Below are 19,292 nucleotides of genomic sequence, written 5' to 3' on the forward strand. Positions count from 1 at the left end.
TTGGAAATTCATGCTGCTCTCTGCCAAATACCTTCTTCAAGGTACTTCCCTCTTCTCTCCGGCCCAATCCGCCCTATGTTCAGCAGTCCTCTGGACCACTCAGGTCTTGCTCAGTGTTTCCTAACCCCAAAGTCTCCAGCATCCCGAGTCACACAGGCCGGGGCAGAGGAGAACCAAGAAGAAAGCACAGAAGGAAAGGGGGAAGGTGGGAGGAGAAGGGGGCAAGGGGGAGAAGCGGGACCTACCGTGCCTGCCAAGTGGTTCCAGGCCTCAGCCGGAACGGCGTCCCCTGCCCGACTCCGCCGCGTGAACACCTCCGACACAGCAAGGCTGCTCTGGGTCCTTCTGGAGGCGAGCTCGGGCACTTCCCCCGAGGTTCCGCCCCTTCGAGTGCCCTGCTCAGAAAGGTACGAGCCGGGCTGTTCAGGGTCTGAACAGTCTGAGGACGATCTCTGGGTGTGGGGGTTGGGAGACTCCACGTGTCTACCTACTCGAGCTGGGGAGTCTTCTGAAGAGTTCAAGTCTCGCCTGCTCTTCCAGGCGTTGCGCACAGTGATGTGCCTGGCATCCGGAGAGCCTGCTTCCAAAGGGGCACTATGGCTTTTCCACCTGATTGTCTCCACTGTGGGTGCATGGCTGTTCCTCTCCACCGGATCCGATGGCTTGATTATAATGCTGCTCCGAGAGACGACAGTTTCCGGCCTGTTCTTCAGGGACCCATCTCCCGTTCTCTCCGCTTCGCTGAGCTGCAGGGTGATGTCATGTTTGTGAATGGAGAGCTCAAAGGGGGAGCTGACGTGGTTGCTCACCGAGGCGAGCTCCGGCAGCCCGACCTGGATGTTGCTTGTGGACGTGTGCCTCTCCCGCGCGGCCTCGCCCGGAGCGGCTCGCGGGCTGCCGCTGTCCGAGGGGTAGATAGTTATGCTGCTGGTCACTTTGTTTGGCCCTGGTTTGGAAGCAGATTTCTGTTTTTCCAGTGCGGCCTCGGTTCCAGATCCTCCCATGATTTTTTTCACATCCTTATCAATGATGACAGGTTTGATGATGGCTCTAGACCGCAAGGCCTCTCTGGGGCTGAAGGGCCGCTGGCTTTTTGCCCCGGAGCCATTGGCCTCTGGGAGCTCCATGGCATTGGCGGAGGCTCTGACAGCTTTCCCAGATTCATTTTCTGTTCCAATATCCTTATCGTTCTCAAACAGGGAGGCTCTAACCGCTCCTCGGGATTTGGCCTTTTCTCTCGACTGGGGCTGATGCGGGGGCTCTGGCTCTGGAGTGATGGTCGTGTTCACCAACTTGGCAGTAACAAGAGACACCATGTCCATGTCGTCGTCCGAGTCTGGCTTCTCCCTGCCACTGGACTTGGTGACTCGACACCTCAGGGCCTCGTGCTGACTACTGTCTTCCATCACAACTGCCACAGGTTGTTCAACTCCTTCTTTACTTGGGGTTGAAAAGCCCTGAAGGATGTTCTCTTGGCTTCTGGAGCTATAAGGATACTTTGATAGAGGTGGAGTCTTGGAGCTGGGGAAACTGGTGTCAGCCTCCAGGCCACTGGTGGCCTTTTTCCCCTTAGAGAGCCCTTCTGAGGAAGATCGTCGAGATGTGGCCAGGGCTCCAACGGCTTTAGAACTGCCAGCATCTGCAGCCTGAGTTATTTGACTTCCACTGCCAGGCACCTGCCCCCTCTTGCCAAAGGGGGCCTCAGTGGAGGTGTCAGAAGCCTTGTCGCCTCTCCCCGACACGTCATTGGAAACAGATCCATGGGTGTTATCACTAAACGTTCGCGTTGCCTTCTCTACTTTTCCCTTCAACCCACTCTCAGTACCTGGCTTGGGAGTGCCCTTCCAGACCTTACTGTGCTCCTGAGCGGCGGGCGGGTAGCGGCTGAGCACCGGCGGCTGCTCCCTGGACTTCTTCCCTTCGCTCGGCGAGGAGCCAGCCGTGAACCGGTCTTCAGTTCTCCTCGTCTCCTGAGCCCCACTGTCGGCACCTGCCCCTGCGTGGGAAGCTTTGGCCGTCCTCCTGTTGGTAAAGCTGGGAGAGGAGACCTGCCTGTTGTTCAGAGGGTTTTCATTGCTGAGGGTCAGTTCCCTGTTGCGGTGCCTTTCCCGCTTATGCTGCGGGGACAGTTCCCGGGCCATGTGCTTCGCTGATGCCTCATTCCCGTGGCCTCTCAGCTTAGTCCTCTCGTGCCTGCCTCTGCCGGACAGGAAAGTGTCTTCCCCTTCCACCTCCCCGTTCTCTAATTCTTTTTGTTTCTTGATTTGTAGCTTTATCTCCTCCAGCTGGCTGGCTAAGAGTTTGTTTTTATTTTGTTCACTTAGGTAATTATCCTGCAGATCATTATTTTTGGCCCTCATTTTCTTAAGCTCTTCCTCTAAGGATTCAAAATGTTTGATTTGCGTCTTAAGTTTCTCAATCTCTTGGGTAAGGTCTTTTACTTTGTTGTCTTCCTGATTGCGGTTCTTTTCGTTTTCTGACTTGTTTCTTGTTTCATTCTCTGCCAGCTTTAGATAGTCCAGAGCGCCCTTCCTTCTTGATTCTTTGGACGGCAGTGGGGAAGAGATACCATCCTCAATTCGCAGGTCGTTCCTTTCCAGAAGATTCGAAGCATTCCTGGTGTAATCTCGGTTCATTTTTTTGTTCTGCTCCAATTTTTGAGTAAGTTCTTTTATCAGTTTCTCGTTTTCTTTCTCCTTTTCATTCAAGTACTTTCTCTCACTTACAAAGCTCAGAGTTAGTGATTTCAGCTTTTCTAACTCCGACACTAAACTCTGCTCAGTTTTATCCAGCCGGTCCTCGGAAGATTCCAGTTCTTTCACTTTGATCCGGAGCATTTCCAGCTCAGAGGAGATTTTCTTCGTCAGGTTTCTCTCCTCGTTCAGGCTCAGACAGAGCTGGGTACAGTCATTCTTACTCCTGCTAAAGGCCTCCTCTAGCTTCTCCAGTTCTGCCATCCGTTTCTGAAGCCGCTCAATCTCAGATTTCAGCTCCCGGGTGAGGTTTTCCTCCTCTTCAAGCTTCTCCTTCATCAGCTGACAGAGGTCCTCTGCTTTCTTAATTTCCTCGTCTTTGCCTTCAATTCTCAGCACTCGCTGGCGCAGCACTTCAACCTCAGCTAACATGCTGGAGTTGCTGCCTTCCGCCTGAATCACCTTGTCCTGGAGGTCCAGGAGCTCATCCTCTGCTTTCTGGAGGTTTTTTGTGGCTTCCTCCAACTCATCAAGGCGGCGGCTTAGACTCTGTAACTTGAACCGCAGGTGGCGGCTGGAAGCAGTGTCTTTGTAGCTTGTAAACTCAGCCATGTCTACTGCCAGCCAATGTGGGCTCCCAGAGGCAACCAATTCCACTCGAGGGGATGAGAAACGGTTACCTTTCTCTTGGCATCCACAATCTTCTTTGGCAGCTGGAGACCATTCTCAGTCTACAGAAGAAAAGCAGAAAGCATGTTAGGCGGCAAATCTAAAGTCTCCACCTCAGCTCCCAGTTGCAAGAGTTCCCATATGTAAGTCTTGAGCCTAGAACATGGTTAAGTATTCAGATTTACTGAATGACTAAATCTGACTAAACCTGCAGGAAAGCACTGGTTCTTGATGGCTGATGCCTAGTTTCACCCTAATGAAGAATGCCACCAATGGCAGCATAGCAAAAAGACACAGAAAAATGCCTCGTTCACATGACCAATTGTTCCATATTCAGGAAGCAAACTCCCAACCCAAGAAGGATAAAAATACAATCTGCACTTATACATCATAAGGATATGGCAGAATACCACCAGATCTTTTTAAAAGCAGTAAGTTGGGGGGAGAAAAGGGAAAATATTCTATGAAGAAAGAAATAACAACTGAACTGGATTCTCAGCAGAAACTTTTAAGTCGGTGTCAAGTAGAAGAAACTTATAAGAGAAAATAACTGTAGCCTAGAAGCAAATGGCACCCCACTCCAGTACTCCTGCCTGGAAAATCCCATGGACGGAGGAGCCTGGTCCATGGGGTCGCTGAGGGTCGGACATGACTGAGCAACTTGACTTTCACTTTTCACTTTCATACACTGGAGAAGGAAATGGCAACCCACTCCAGTGTTCTTGCCTGGAGAATCCCAGGGACGGGCGAGCCTGGTGGGCTGCCGTCTATGGGGTCACACAGAGTCGGACGTGACTGAAGTGACTTAGCAGCAGCAGAAGCAAATACCCAGAGGAACTATGAAAAAAAGATACAATTAGAGACAGTTTTTGAGACTAAGAGGAAAATAAAGTGTTTATTATTAACAGACCATCACTGAAAGATCGATTTATGGATATACTTCAAAATATAGAAACTGATCGCTTAAAGAAGGCATGAGACGCAAGACAGAAAAGAAATTAACCTGAACAAGCACTGATTCAGTAAAACAATAAAGATCACCTGAGGGCTGGGGAGAAGTAACAGGATAAAACCAAAGTGGAACTAAAACACTAAACAATAACATGTGAGTCATAAAGACAAATCAGAATTCAAGTGTTCTTAAAATGTTATATTCTTGGGGAAGAGGACAGTGCTACTACAGCTAACCTTAGAACCTTATTAAGAATAGATAGTAATCACATATCTGATAAGGCATTAATAAGCAGAACTTATTAAAGAACTCATACTACAACTTAACCAAAAAGAACCTGATTTTAAAATGGGCAGAGGATTTGCATAGACATTTCTCCAAAGATGATATCCAAAGACAGCTACTATCAAAAAACAAGAAGTATACAGATGTGAAGAACTGGAACCCTTAAACACTATTGCTGGGAAACTGTTATATGAAAAAAAATGATGGTTTCTCAAAAACTTAGTAGAATTACCATATGATCTAGCAATTCCACTTCTGGGTATATATTCAAAAAAATAAAAGAATGATCTCAGATATTTGCACACGTGTTTTTTGTTTTTCCCCCCTCTTGGTGGCACCATACCACACAGCTTGCAGGATCTTGATTCCCCAACCAGGGCTCGAACCCCAGGCCCCCACCAGTGGAAGGAAGCACAGAGGATTCTACCCACTGGGCACAAGGGGACTCCCCATACCTGTGATCCCAGCAGCATTTTTCACAAAAGCCAAAAGGTGGAAGCCACCTAAGCGTGCACCGGTGGATGAATGCGTACACAAACGTACATACATACCATGAAGGGTTATTCAGTCTTAAAAAGGAAGAAAATTCTGACACATGCTACAGCATGCAACACAGATGCACCTTGAGGACACTGTACTAAGTGGAACAACGCTGTCACAAAAGACACAACAGCGTATGATTTCACTCATACGAGGCATCTGGGATAAGTCTTCCCCGGTTGCTCAGACAGGAGAGAATCTACCTGCAATGTGGGAGACCCAGGTTCAATCCCTGGGTCAGGGAGAGTCTCTGGAGAAGGAAATGGCAACCCACTCCAGTATTCTTGCCTGGAGAATCCCATGAACAGAGCAGCCTAGTGGGGTCGCAAACAGCCAGACACGACTAAGCAACTAACACTTTCACTTCACTGGAATAGTCAGATTCATAGAAACGAAATAGAATGGTGACTGCCAGAGGCTGAGGGAAAGAGGAAAGGGACTTGTTCAATGGGTATAAAGTTTCAGTTCTGCAAGATAAAAAATGTTCCAGATATTGGCTGGACAACAATGTGAATATATCAGATCACATCAGTCGCTCAGTCGTGTCCGACTCTTTGCGACCCCATGAATCGCAGCACACCACGCCTCCCTGTCCATCACCAACTCCCGGAGTTCACCCAGACTCACATCCATCGAGTCAGTGATGCCATCCAGCCATCTCATCCTCTGTCGTCCCCTTCTCCTCCTGCCCTCAATCCCTCCCAGCATCAGAGTCTTTTCCAATGAATCAACTCTGCTCATGAGGTGGCCAAAGTACTGGAGTTTCAGCTTCAGCATCATTCCTTCCAAAGAAATCCCAGGGCTGATCTCCTTCAGAATGGACTGGTTGGATCTCCTTGCAGTCCAAGGGACTCTCAAGAGTCTTCTCCAACACCACAGTTCAAAAGCATCAATTCTTTGGCGCTCAGCCTTCTTCACAGTCCAACTCTCACATCCATACATGACTACAGGAAAAACTACAGCCTTGACTAGACGAACCTTTGTTGGCAAAGTAATGTCTCTGCTTTTGAATATGCTATCTAGGTTGGTCATAACTTTCCTTCCAAGGAGTAAGCGTCTTTTAATTTCATGGCTGCAATCACCATCTGTAGTGATTTTGGAGCCCAGAAAAATACAGTCTGACACTGTTTCCACTGTTTCCCCATCTATTTCCCATGAAGTGGTGGGACCAGATGCCATGATCTTTGTTTTCTGAATGTTGAGCTTTAAGCCAACTTTTTCACTCTCCACTTTCACTCTCATCAAGAGGCTTTTGAGTTCCTCTTTACTTTCTGCCATAAGGGTGGTGTCATCGGCATATCTGAGGTTATTGATATTTCTCCCGGCAATCTTGATTCCAGCTTGTGTTTCTTCCAGTCCAGCGTTTCTCATGATGTACTCTGCATATAAGTTAAATAAACAGGGTGACAATATACAGCCTTGATGAACTCCTTTTCCTATTTGGAACCAGTCTGTTGTTCCATGTCCAGTTCTAACTGTTGCTTCCTAACCTGATACAAATTTATCAAGAGGCAGATCAGGTGGTCTGGTATTCCCATCTCCTTCAGAATTGTCCACAGTTTATTGTGATCCACACAGTCAAAGGCTTTGGCATAGTCAATAAAGCAGAAATAGATGTTTTTCTGGAACTCTTGCTTTTTCCATGATCCAGCGGATGTTGGCAATTTGATCTCTGGTTCCTCTGCCTTTTCTAAAACCAGCTTGAACATCAGGAAGTTCACGGTTCACATATTGCTGAAGCCTGGCTTGGAGAATTTTGAGCATTACTTTACTAGCGTGTGAGATGAGTGCAATTGTGTGGTAGTTTGAGCATTCTTTGGCATTGCCTTTCTTTGGGATTGGAATGAAAACTGACCTTTTCCAGTCCTGTGGCCACTGCTGAGTTTTCCAAATTTGCTGGCATATTGAGTGCAGCACATTCACAGCATCATCTTTCAGGATTTGGAATAGCTCAAGTGGAATTCCATCACCTCCACTAGCTTTGTTTGTAGTGATGCTTTCTAAGGCCCACTTGACTTCACATCCCAGGATGTCTGGCTCTAGGTCAGTGATCACACCATTGTGATTATCTGGGTCGTGAAGATCTTTTCTGTACAGTTCTTCTGTGTATTCTTGCCATCTCTTCTTAATATCTTCTGCTTCTGTTAGGTCCATACCATTTCTGTCCTTTATCGAGCTCATCTTTGTATGAAATGTTCCTTTGGTATCTCTGATTTTCTTGAAGAGATCCCTAGTCTTTCCTATTCTGTTGTTTTCCTCTATTTCTTTGCATTGATCGCTGAAGAAGGCTTTCTTATCTCTTCTTGCTATTCTTTGGAACTCTGCATTCAGATGTTTATATCTTTCCTTTTCTCCTTTGCTTTTCGCTTCTCTTCTTTTCACAGCTATTTGTAAGGCCTCCCCAGCCAGCCATTTTGCTTTTTTGCATTTCTTTTCCATGGGAATGGTCTTGATCCCTGTCTCCTGTACAATGTCATGAACCTCATTCCATAGTTCATCAGGCACTCTATCTATCAGATCTAGGCCCTTAAATCTATTTCTCACTTCCACTGTATAATCATAAGGGATTTGATTTAGGTCATACCTGAATGGTCTAGTGGTTTTCCCTAGTTTCTTCAATTTAAGTCTGAATTTGGCAATAAGGAGTTCATGGTCTGAGCCACAGTCAGCTCCCAGTCTTGTTTTTGCTGACTCTATAGAGCTTCTCCATCTTTGATTGCAAAGAATATAATCAATCTGATTTTGGTGTTTACCATCTGGTGATGTCCACGTATAGAGTCTTCTCTTGTGTTGCTAGAAGAGGGTGTTTGTTATGACCAGTGCATTTTCTTGGCAAAACTCTATCAGTCTTTGCCCTGCTTCATTCTGTATTCCAAGGCCAAATTTGCCTGTTACTCCAGGTGTTTCTTGACTTCCTACTTTTGCATTCCAGTCCCCTATAATGAAAAGGACATCTTTTTTGGGTGTTAGTTCTAAAAGGTCTTGTAGGTCTTCACAGAACCGTTCAACTTCAGCTTCTTCAGCATTACTGGTTGGGGCATAGACTTGGATTACTGTGATACTGAATGGTTTGCCTTGGAAACGAACAGAGATCATGCTGTTGTTTTTGAGATTGCATCCAAGTACTGCATTTCGGACTCTTGTTGACCATGATGGCCACTCCGTTTTTTCTGAGGGATTCCTGCCCACAGTAGTAGATATAATGGTCATCTGAGTTAAATTCACCCATTCCAGTCCATTTCAGTTCGCTGATTCCTAGAATGTCGACATTCACTCTTGCCATCTCTTGTTTGATCACTTCCAATTTGCCTTGATTCATGGACCTGACATTCCAGGTTCCTATGCAATATTGCTCTTTACAGCATTGGACCTTGCTTCTATCACCAGTCACATCCACAGCTGGGTATTGTTTTTGCTTTGGCTCCATCCCTTCATTCTTTCTGGAGTTATTTCTCCACTGATCTCCAGTAGCATATTGGGCACCTACTGACCTGGGGAGTTTCTCTTTCAGTATCCCATCATTTTGCCTTTTCATACTGTTCATGGGGTTCTCAAGGCAAGAATACTGAAGTGGTTTGCCATTCCCTTCTCCAGTGGACCACATTCTGTCAAATCTCTCTACCATGACCAGCCCGTCTTGGGTTGCCCCACGGGTGTGGCTTAGTTTCATTGAGTTAGACAAGGCTGTGATCCTAGTGTGATTAGATTGACTAGTTTTCTGTGAGTATAGTTTCAGTGTGTTTGCCCTCTTGCAACACCTACCATCTTACTTGGGTTTCTCTTACCTTGGGCGTGGGGTATCTCTTCGCGGCTGAATATATATGTGAATATATACATAACACTAATAAAGCGTACATTTAGAAATGGTTAAGATGACACATTTTATGCATTTTTTGACAAAATAAAAAATATTTTTTAAAAACGTTAAGGCACAAAAGAAGTAAAAAGCATAGAGAAGTAGGGTAGAATTTCAGTTTTGGGCCCAGCATGTAAGGAGCTTCTTAAACCATCACTTCTTCCTGACAATAAAAAGCTGAACAAACAACATCAACAACTCTTCTCAGATCCATCAGAGAACTGAGGTCTCAGAGAAAACTGCTTCCCCCAAGTTAGACAGACAAGCTGATACAGAGAATCACAGTTTACCGGAGCATAAATGCATAGGTAGAAACCTCCATGGGAACTAGTTAACAGAGTAGGAAAACCTAAACTGCAACGGAGAGTCTGCTGGAGGCTCAGTGTGGACAGCTTTGGGAGTCAAAACCAACAGGCAGTTTGTCTCAGTTTTTTTTTTTTTTGGGGGGGGGGGGTTGTGGTGCCCAGTGGGGAGGGATGCACCACACTTTGTGAGCTGTACCTCCAGGAGCTGTACCAGGTTCCACAGTAAAGATGGGAGAAAAAAAATCCCCTCGTGCTGCCAGCTGGAGGAGGGTAAATTTAACCATTATGGAACCACTGTCACAGCTACTGGACTCTTATCCAAACCTAACTGACCTGGGGGAAGGAAAATACCTAACTCCAGCTCCCTCTAACCTTCTACATGGAGGAAGGACTATGCCCAACTCCAGCCACCCTGTATTACCTAGGGAGTGGGGTAGGGAGAGGGGTGGCATGCGGACCCGACAATGAGAAGCACTTGTGAAATTCACAGCCAGGAGGCCTCAGGCTCACTGAAAACTGAGACCTAATCATGGAACAAGAGAATACGTCCCCTACACCTGACCACCACATCATTAAAGGCCTACTCACCTAAGTGCTTTTTCCCCATCATGTTCAGCTTTCAACAAAAATTACAAAGTGTACTAAAAACTAAAAATACAGTTTTTAAAGAAACAGAGCAACAATCAAAACCAGACTCAGATATGGCAAAGCTGTTGGAATTATTAGACAGAAATTCAAAACTATAATATGCTAAAGACTCTAATGGAAAAAGTAGACAACATCCAAGAACACATGGGTAAGGCAAGCAAAGAAATGGAAATTATAGTAAAGCATCAAAAGGAAATGTTAGAGGTCAAAATCACTAAAGAATGAAGAACGTCCTTGACTGTCTCATTAGTAGACTAGACACAGCTGGTAAAGAGTCTCTGCACTTGAGGATACGTCAGTAGAAACTTCTAAATCTGAAAAGCAGAGGGGCGAAAAAAAAAACGGGGAAAAAATAAGTGTGGAATAGCTATAAGAAGTTTAACACAAATGTAATGGAACTACCAGAAGAAGAAAGGAAGAGAAGAAAAATCTGAAGCAACAGTGACATCACTTCCCAAAATGGTCATACAGCAAACCACAGATTCAGGAAGCTCAGAACACCAACCAGGATAAACACTAAAACGAAAGCACCAAGGCATATCATATTCACACTGCAGAAAATCAAAGATAAATGGGAAAAATCCTGAAAGAACTCAGAGAAAAAATACCTAACCTATAGAGAAACAAAGATAAGACGTAACACCTGGCTTCTCAGAAATCAACCCCGTGAGAAGAGTGTAAAGTAAAATGTTTTAAATGTTGAGAGAAAACACCACCAATCTAGATTTCTGTACCCTACAAAATCGTCCTTCAGCGATGAAGATGAAATAAACACTTTGGAGGAAGAATAAAAATTGAGGGGATCTGTTGCCAGTAGATCCACCTTACAAGAAATGTTAAAAGACATTTTCAGTTCAGTTCAGTTGCTCAGTCGAGTCTCTTTGCGACCTCATGAACCGCAGTGCGCCAGGCCTCCCTGTCCATCACCAACTCCCAGAGCCCACCCAAACCCATGTCCATTGAGTTGGTGATGCCATCCAACCATCTCATCCTCTGTCTTCTCCTCCTGCCCTCAATCTTTCCCAGTATCAGGGTCTTTTCAAATGAGTCAACTCTTCGCATCAGGTGGCCAAAGTATTGGAGTTTCAGCTTCAACATCAATACTTCCAATGAACACCCAGGACTGATCTCCTTTAGAATGGACTGGTTGGATCTCCTTGCAGTCCAAGGGACTCTCTAGAGTCTTCTCCAACACCACAGTTCAAAAGCATCAATTCTTCAGCGCTTAGCTTTCTTTATAGTCCAACTTTCACATCCATACATGACCACTGGGAAAACCATAGCCTTGACTAGACGGACCTTGTTGCCAAAGTAATGTCTCTGCTTTTTAATATGCTATCTAGGCTGGTAATAACTTTCCTTCCAAGGCATAAGCGTCTTTTAATTTCATGGCTGCAATCACCATCTGCAGCAATCTTGGAGCCCAGAGAAATAAAGTCAGCCACTGTTTCCACTGTTTCCCCATCTATTTGCCATGAAGTAATGGGACCAGATGCCATGATCTTAGTTTTCTGAATGTTGAGCTTTAAGCCAGCTTTTTCACTCTCCTCTTTCACTTTCATCAAGAGGCTCTTTAGTTCTTCTTCACTTTCTGCCATAAGGGTGGTGTCATCTTCATATCTGAGGTTATTGATATTTCTCCAAGCAATCTTCATTCCAGCTTGTGCTTCTTCCAGCCCAGAGTTTCTCATGATGTACTCTGCACAGAAGTTAAATAAGCAGGGTGACAATATATAGCCTTGACGTACTCCTTTTCCTATTTGGAACCAGTCTGTTGTTCCATGTCCAGAGGAACTAAAGAGCCTTTTGATGAAGGTGAAAGAGGAGAGTGAAAAGCTGGCTTAAAAGTCAACTTTCAAAAAACTAACATCGTGGCTTCCGGTCCCATCACTTCATGGCAAATAGATGGGGAAACAATGGAAACGGTGAAAGTGAAAGTGAAAGTTGCTCAGTCATGTCTGACTCTTTACAACCCCATGGACTATACAATCCATGGAATTCTCCAGGCCATAATACTGGAGTGAGTAGCCTTTCCCTTCTCCAGGGGATCTTCCCAACCCAAGGATCGAACCCAGATCTCCCACAAAGCAGGTGGATTCTTTACCAGCTGAGCTACAAGGGATGTTCAAGAATTCACTAGAGTGGGTAGCCTATCCCTTCTCAAGCAGATCTTCCCAACCTAGGAGTTGAACCGGGGTCTCCTGCATTGCATGGAAACAGTGACTGACTTTATTTTCTTGGGCTCCGAAATCACTGCAGATGGTGACTGAAAGTGAAGTCACTCAGTCGTGTTCAACTCTTTGCAACGCCAAAGACTGTAGCCTACCAGGCTCCTCCATCCATGGAATTTTCCAGGCGAGAGTACTGGAATGGGTTGCCATTTCCTTCTCCAGGGGATCTTCCCAACCCAGGGACTGAACCCAGGTGTCCCACATTGCAGGCAGACGCTTTACCTTCTGAGCCACCAGGGAAGCTTGCAGATGGTGACTACAGCCATGAAATTAAAGGACACTGCTCCTTGGAAGAAAAGCTATGACAAACCTAGATAGCATATTCAAAAGCAGAGACATTACTTGTCTAACTCAACAAAGGTCTGTCTAGTCAAAGCTATGGTTTTTCCAGTAGACGTGTATGGATGTGACAGTTGGACCATAAAGAAGGCTTAGCGCCAAAGAACTGATATTTTTGAACTGTGGTGTTGCAGAAGACTCTTGAGAGTCCCTTGGACTGCAAGAAGATCAAACCAGTCAATTCTAAAGGAAATCAGTCCTGAATATTCACTGCAAGGACTGATGCTGAAGCTAGAAGCTCTGATACTTTGGCCACCTTATGTGAAGAACTAACTCATTTGAAAAGACCCTGATGCTGGAAAAGATTGAAGGCAGGAGGAGAAGGGGACGACAGAGGTGAGATGGTTGGATGGCATCACCGACGCGATGGACATGAGTTTGAGCAAGCTCCGGGAGATGGTGATGGACAGGGAGGCCTGGCATGCTGTAGTCCATGGTGTTGCCAAGAGTTAGACACGACTGAGCAACTTAACAACAACAAAATGCATGCTAAGTCACTTGAGTCATGTCTGACTCTTGGACATGCAGCCCGCCAGACTCTGTCCATGGATTCTCCAGCCAAGAATACTGGAGCGGGTTGCCATGCCCTCCTCCAGGGGATCTTCCCAAACAAGGGATTGAACCAAGGTCTCCCACTTTGCAGGTGGATTCTTTACCATCTGAGCCACCAAGGAAGCCCAAGAGGGATTTGAGGAGATGACAAATGTTACTACCTCTCTCCAACCCCAAGATCTCCCCCATTAATTATACTTTAAGCCTACAGCCACCAGGTGGAGCCCATGTTCAGCTTTTGCAAACACTAAGGTCAGAGGTGTTGGAAATGGTCTCCCTCCCTGGGCCTCTCAGATCATGCCCACTCCAGGATTATTCTTCCCTCTCCACCACTTGGCTCCCCTGTATATTATCTTTGTCTTCTCACTTTTGGTTCTTTCAGTCTCCCCTTCTCCTTTCCCCAAGCTTACAGGCTTCCTCATTCTCAAGAATGGAGAGTAAAACACCCCTTCAGTGGTACTTTTATAAGAAAGAAACCTCTTTCCTTATTCCCATCAACATTTCCACATACAAAAGCACTTGTTTTGGGACCTCTCTAGTGGTCCAGTGGCTGAGATTCCAAGCTCCAGTGCAGGAGGCCCAGGTTCAATCCCTGATCGGGGAACTAGACCCCACGTACCACAACAAAAGAGCTCCCATACAGCAACGAAGATGGGAGATCCCACATGCTGCAACCAAAGCCGAGCACAACCAAGTACATTAATGTAAACACACACACACGTTGTTTTCATACTTCCCTGGTGGCTCAGCAGAAAGAAGCCACTTGCCAATGCAGGAGATGCAGGTTCGATCCTTGGGTCAGGAAGATCTAGAGAAGGAAATGACAATCCACTCCAGTATTTTATTTTTTAAAACTGCTGTGGAAGAAGAGAGGGAAGAAATCCCACATGTACATGGGAAGAGTGGCAGACTGTGAATGAACAGGAAGCAGGCAGGGCTGACCACCTTACAGGACCTTATAAATTATCTTTGGGCCACTTCAGTATTCTAGACTGGGAAATCCCATGGATAGAGAAGCCTGGCAGGCTACAATCCCTGAAGTCTCAAAGACTCAGACATGACTTTAAGAGACTAAACAACAGCAGTTAAAAAAAAACACACACAAAGCCTCTTAATAAGGGTAAAACAAGAGAGTAAAAAAGCTGGCTTGAAACTCAACATTAAAAACACTAAGATCATGGCATCCAGTTCTGTAACTTCAGGGCAGACAGAAGAGGACAAAGTAAAAGCAGTGACAGACTTTATTTTCTTGGGCTCCAAAATTACTGCAGACGGTGACTGCAGCCATGAAATTAAAAGATGCTTGCTCCTTTGAAGGAAAGCTTTAACAAACCCAGACAGTGTATTAAAAAGCAGAGACATCACTTTGCTGACAAAGGTCTGCGTAGTCAAAGCTATGGTTTCTCCAGTGGTCATGTATGGATGTGAGAGTTGGACCATAAAGAAGGCTGAGCACCGAAGAATTGATGCTTTTGAACTGTGGTGTTGGAGAAGACTCTTGAGAGTCCCTTGGACTGCAAGGAGATCAAACCAGTCAATCCTAAAGGAAATCAATCCTGAATATTCATGGGAAGGACTGATGCTGAAGCTCCAATACTTTGGCCACCTGATGCGAAGAACTGACCCTGATGCTGGGAAAGACTGAAGACAAAAAGAGAAGGGAGGCAGCAGAGGCTGAGATAGTTGGATAGCATCACCAACTCAATGGACATGAATTTGAGCAAGCTCTGGGAGACAGTGGAGAACAGGAGCCTGGCATGCTGCAGTCCACGGAGTGAAAAAGAGCTGAACACAACTTAGAGACTAAACGACAGTAAAAAAAAAAAAAAAGAAAATTACAATTTTTAAAAATTTATTTTTTAATTGAAAGATAATTGCTTTATGAATTTTTTAACTACCAATTTTATACGAAGGGTGGAGGGACAGGGGACTGAACTAAGTATGGGCCATAAATCACTTTTAAGTGAATAGATACAAAGGATCTATATTGGCATAGCAGTTATTGGAGGACAAATGATATATGATGCTTCAACAAAATGCTTTAAAACAACTTATCCTCATAAATATGATAGACAGCCATTAAATTGTATACTTTAAAGACAGGAACTTCATGAGAGGAACTGTTCAGCTTATCCCAAACTGAAACATTCTCCTCAATATGTCTTATTTATACTAATTTATACTACATTTTTCATAAACAAATCCCTTTCTCAGAAGAGGGAAATGTTAAACTTAAGTACAGTCCCATCTATAAATTAGAATTCTGAATTAGTAGAGTCCAGGAATAACTGATTTTTAAAATTCATTTGGATTTAGTGTTAATTCCACCTACATGTTTTGTTCAAGACTCTGATATGAATCAAAGAATGAAGAAACTAAACCCATGGAATATGTCGGGCTTCCCAGGTGGCACTAGTGGTAAAGAATCTGCCTGCCAATGAAGGTGACCCAAGAGTTGTGGGTTCGATCTCAGGGTTGGGAAGATTCTCTGAAACAGAAATGGCAACCTGCTCCAGTGTTCTTGCCTGGAAAATCCCAAGGACAGAGGAACCTGGTGGGTTACAGTCCATGGGGCGGCAAAGAGTCAGACACAACTACACAGCTGAGCACACACCGCTGTGGCTGTTGTTCACTCAGTCGTGTCCAACTCTTTGCGACCCCATGGACTGCAGCAGGCACTGATTATACAGCAAACATCAACAGAAAATTATCACACACCACTACTCAAAGTCCTTTTAAACAGCCTTATTGCTCTCAGGGCAAAGCCCAAACCCAAACTCCCCAGCATGGCATGTGAGTGAATCGCTCAGTTGTGTCCAACTCTTTGTGACCCCGTGGGCTGCAGCCTGCCAGGCTCCTGTCCATGGAATTCTCCAGGCAAGAATACTGAAGTGGGTTGCCATTTCCTTCTCCAAATGGCATGTGAGGTCCTTCACAATCCACCTTGCCTATCGCTTCAGCCTCATCTTCAAACTCCACATAGGCTCTGCATTCTCCAAGTTCCACAAACCGTGCACTCTATCTCACCTCTAGGCCTTCACTAGGTTGGTAATCATTCCTTCTTATTTGCTTCAAATCCCACCGTAGGCACCTCCTCCTGGAGCATGTCCTTCCTGAAACCCTGAACGAGATCGGGCACCACTTTCATGCACTTTAGTCTGCTGTGCTGGTCCCACCACAGCACTCACCACAATGCATTCAGGTTTTATTTACTCATCTTATCTCTCCAACTTGTTCCTTATTCATCACTGTATTCTCAGCACCCAGCAAGAAGCCTAGCACATAATTAATGCTTAAAATTTGATGAATGAATGGCTGAATGTGCCCCCTAATTATTAAATAGCTGATCAGTCCTTTGGCAATAACCATTAACAGAAAATAATAATAATAAATGATGTCAAGGAGTCAGTTACTCGTGAATTACAATGCAGAAAACAACCGACAAGAACAGACGCAGCCAGCACAGATATCAGGTCCTGTGGTGATCCTCTGGAAGGTCTCCTCCCAAGCCCCAAGCCACCTGCACAGTACTCCTCCCTGCTGGGCAATGACCCATCTGGCTTTCAGGTCTATGCCATGGAAATAGGACATAAATACCAGAACACCACACCATTCACACAGACTCTCACTACTGGAGAAAGTTGAAGCAAAAAATACTTTGGATCTTCTTCCTCTCCTTAGAAAGTGATTTCAGAGCCAAAATTCAGCTAAAATATCATTCAGTCCATTGACTTTCAAACTGGACTCGGCAACTCCCATCCTGGGGTCCACCTCAGGGAAAAGAGAGGGGCAAAGGTCTGAGCAGGCTGTCAGGGCCCCTCTCTCTTGTCAACCAAAGAAACTGATTTTAGTTTCTTAACATATTGAAAGTGAAAGTGAAAGTCGCTCAGTTGTGCCCGGCTCTTCGAAACCCCATAGACTACACAGTCCATGCAATTCTCCAGGCCAGAATACTGGAATGGATAGCCTTTTCCTTCTCCAGGGGATCTTCCCAACCCAGGGATTGAACCCAGGTCTTCCACATTGCAGGCAGATTCTTTACCAGCTGAGCCACCAGGGAAGCCCAAGAATACTGGAGTGGGTAGCCTATCCCTTCCCCAGCAGATCTTCCAGACCCAGGAATCAAACCAGGGTCTCCTGCATCGCAGGACTCCCGCAATGGTAGGAGTTGGTAAGACTCCTCTTTACCAACTGAGCTATCAGGGAAGGTCCTAACATATTGGGCTTCCCCCACATGACTGTAACGAAAGAGTTCTACCGCTTTTATTTAAAATAAAACTGCTTGTTTGGCCTAATCCTCTAATTTTAAAAATGAAAGAACTGAGACTCGAGATCTCTCCAGCAACTTAGCAAAATCAAGGACTTTAGTCTCCTGACTCTACCCAGAACTCTTCGCACTGGGTTAAATCACTTCCCTACAAATTCTTCAGCATTTTTACAAAGTGAGGAGTTCTGATTATATACAGATCAGTAACAGGTACAAAGGGAACAAATACAGGACAGTCTCAAACTGAGCACAACTATATATTAAGTAGTTACTATATGGGTCACTAAGACTCAGACATGACTGAGTGACTTCACTTTCACTTTTCACTTTCATGCACTGGAGAAGGAAATGGCAGCCCACTCCAGTGTTCTTGCCTGGAGAATCCCAGGGACGGCAGAGCCTGGTGGGCTGCCGTCAATGGGGTCGCAGAGAGTCAGACATGACTGAAGTGACTTAGCAGCAGCAGCAGCATACAGGCTTTCTCTAGGAATCCCTAATCTATCTACTTGAATAAATTAGTTCTCTGATGTTTTTTCATCCATCCAAAGACAATATGGTAATCCCCTGGCATGGAATGCACTTAGCACTTAGCAGAATGCCTCCCACACAAGTACAACAAATAGTAGCTATTACTATTACTTGTGGCTCAGATGGTAAAGAATCTGCGTGCAGGGCTGGAGACCCCGGGTCAATCCCTGGGCCTGGAAGATCCCCTGGAGAAGGGAATGGCAACCCACTCCAGTATTCTTGCCTGAAGAATACCGTGGACAGAAGAGCCTGGCCCGCTACAGTCTATGGGGTTGCAAAGAGTTGGACAAAGCCCAGCAGCTAACATTAACCACTCAGCTTACGCAGTAACCTTTTGGAATAGGGACCCTCAAACCTGCCCAAGGTCACACAGCTAGTAAGCAGGACAGCTAGATGGTGAACCCAAGTTCCAAAGACCACATTCCTTTTAGAATGCTACCCTCTTTGGCAGACTCATTTTTCTTCTCCATGCCTTATCAACCCCACCTACCTCACAGCAAAAGTTAAGGTCAGCAAAAGCTCTTTGGGAAAGTCCTATGCATCAGATCAGATCAGATCAGTCACTCAGTCATGTCCAAATCTTTGCGACCCCATGAATCGCAGCATTCTAGGCCTCTCTGTCCATCACCAACTCCTGGAGTTCACCCAGACTCACGTCCATCAAGTCAGTGATGCCATCCAGCCATCTCATCCTCTGTCATCCCCTTCTCCTCCTGCCCCCAATCCCTCCCAGCATCAGAGTCTTTTCCAATGAGTCAACTCTTCACATGAGGTGGCCAAAGTACTGGAGTTTCAGCTTCAGCATCATTCCTTCCAAAGAAATCCCAGGGCTGATCTCCTTCAGAATGGACTGGTTGGATCTCCTTGCATTCCAAGGGACTCTCAAGAGTCTTCTCCAACACCACAGTTCAAAAGCATCAATTCTTCGGCACTCAGCCTTCTTCACAGTCCAACTCTCACATCCATACATGACAACTGGAAAAACCATAGCCTTGACTAGACGAACCTTTGCTGGCAAAGTAATGTCTCTGCTTTTGAATATGCTATCTAGGTTGGTCATAACTTTCCTTCCAAGGAGTAAGCATCCTTTAATTTCATGGCTGCAGTCACCATCTGTAGTGTTTTTGGAGCCCAGAAAAATACAGTCTGACACTGTTTCCACTGTTTCCCCATCTATTTCCAATGAAGTGATGGGACCAGATGCCATGATCTTAGTTTTCTGAACGTTGAGCTTTAAGCCAGCTTTTTCACTCTTCACTTTCACTTTCATCAAGAGGCTTTTTAGTTCCTCTTCACTTTCTGCCATAAGGGTGGTGTCATCTGCATATCTGAGGTTACTGATATTTCTCCCGGCAATCTTGATTCCAGCTTGTGCTTCTTCCAGTCCAGCGTTTCTCATGATGTACTCTGCATATAAGTTAAATAAA

General features: G+C 45.4%; 1 protein-coding gene across 8 annotated transcripts in view; it reads right to left on the reverse strand.

Annotated features, from left to right (window-relative positions):
- Positions 1–19,292, reverse strand: part of LUZP1 (leucine zipper protein 1) — a 103,488-nt gene that overhangs the window by 5,395 nt on the left and 78,801 nt on the right. For all 8 annotated transcript variants that reach the window (XM_086327793.1, XM_086327760.1, XM_086327784.1 and 5 more), the window contains one exon: positions 246–3,424. In XM_086327793.1, the coding sequence (XP_086183919.1) occupies positions 246–3,305 (3,060 nt within the window). In that variant the 5' untranslated portion in view covers positions 3,306–3,424. The remainder of the gene's footprint in view (positions 1–245; positions 3,425–19,292) is intronic.

Source organism: Bos grunniens, chromosome 2 (genome assembly GCF_055505025.1).
Source record: "Bos grunniens cultivar Pamir isolate PY7600 chromosome 2, Bosgru_T2T1.0, whole genome shotgun sequence".
NCBI lineage: Eukaryota > Metazoa > Chordata > Mammalia > Artiodactyla > Bovidae > Bos > Bos grunniens.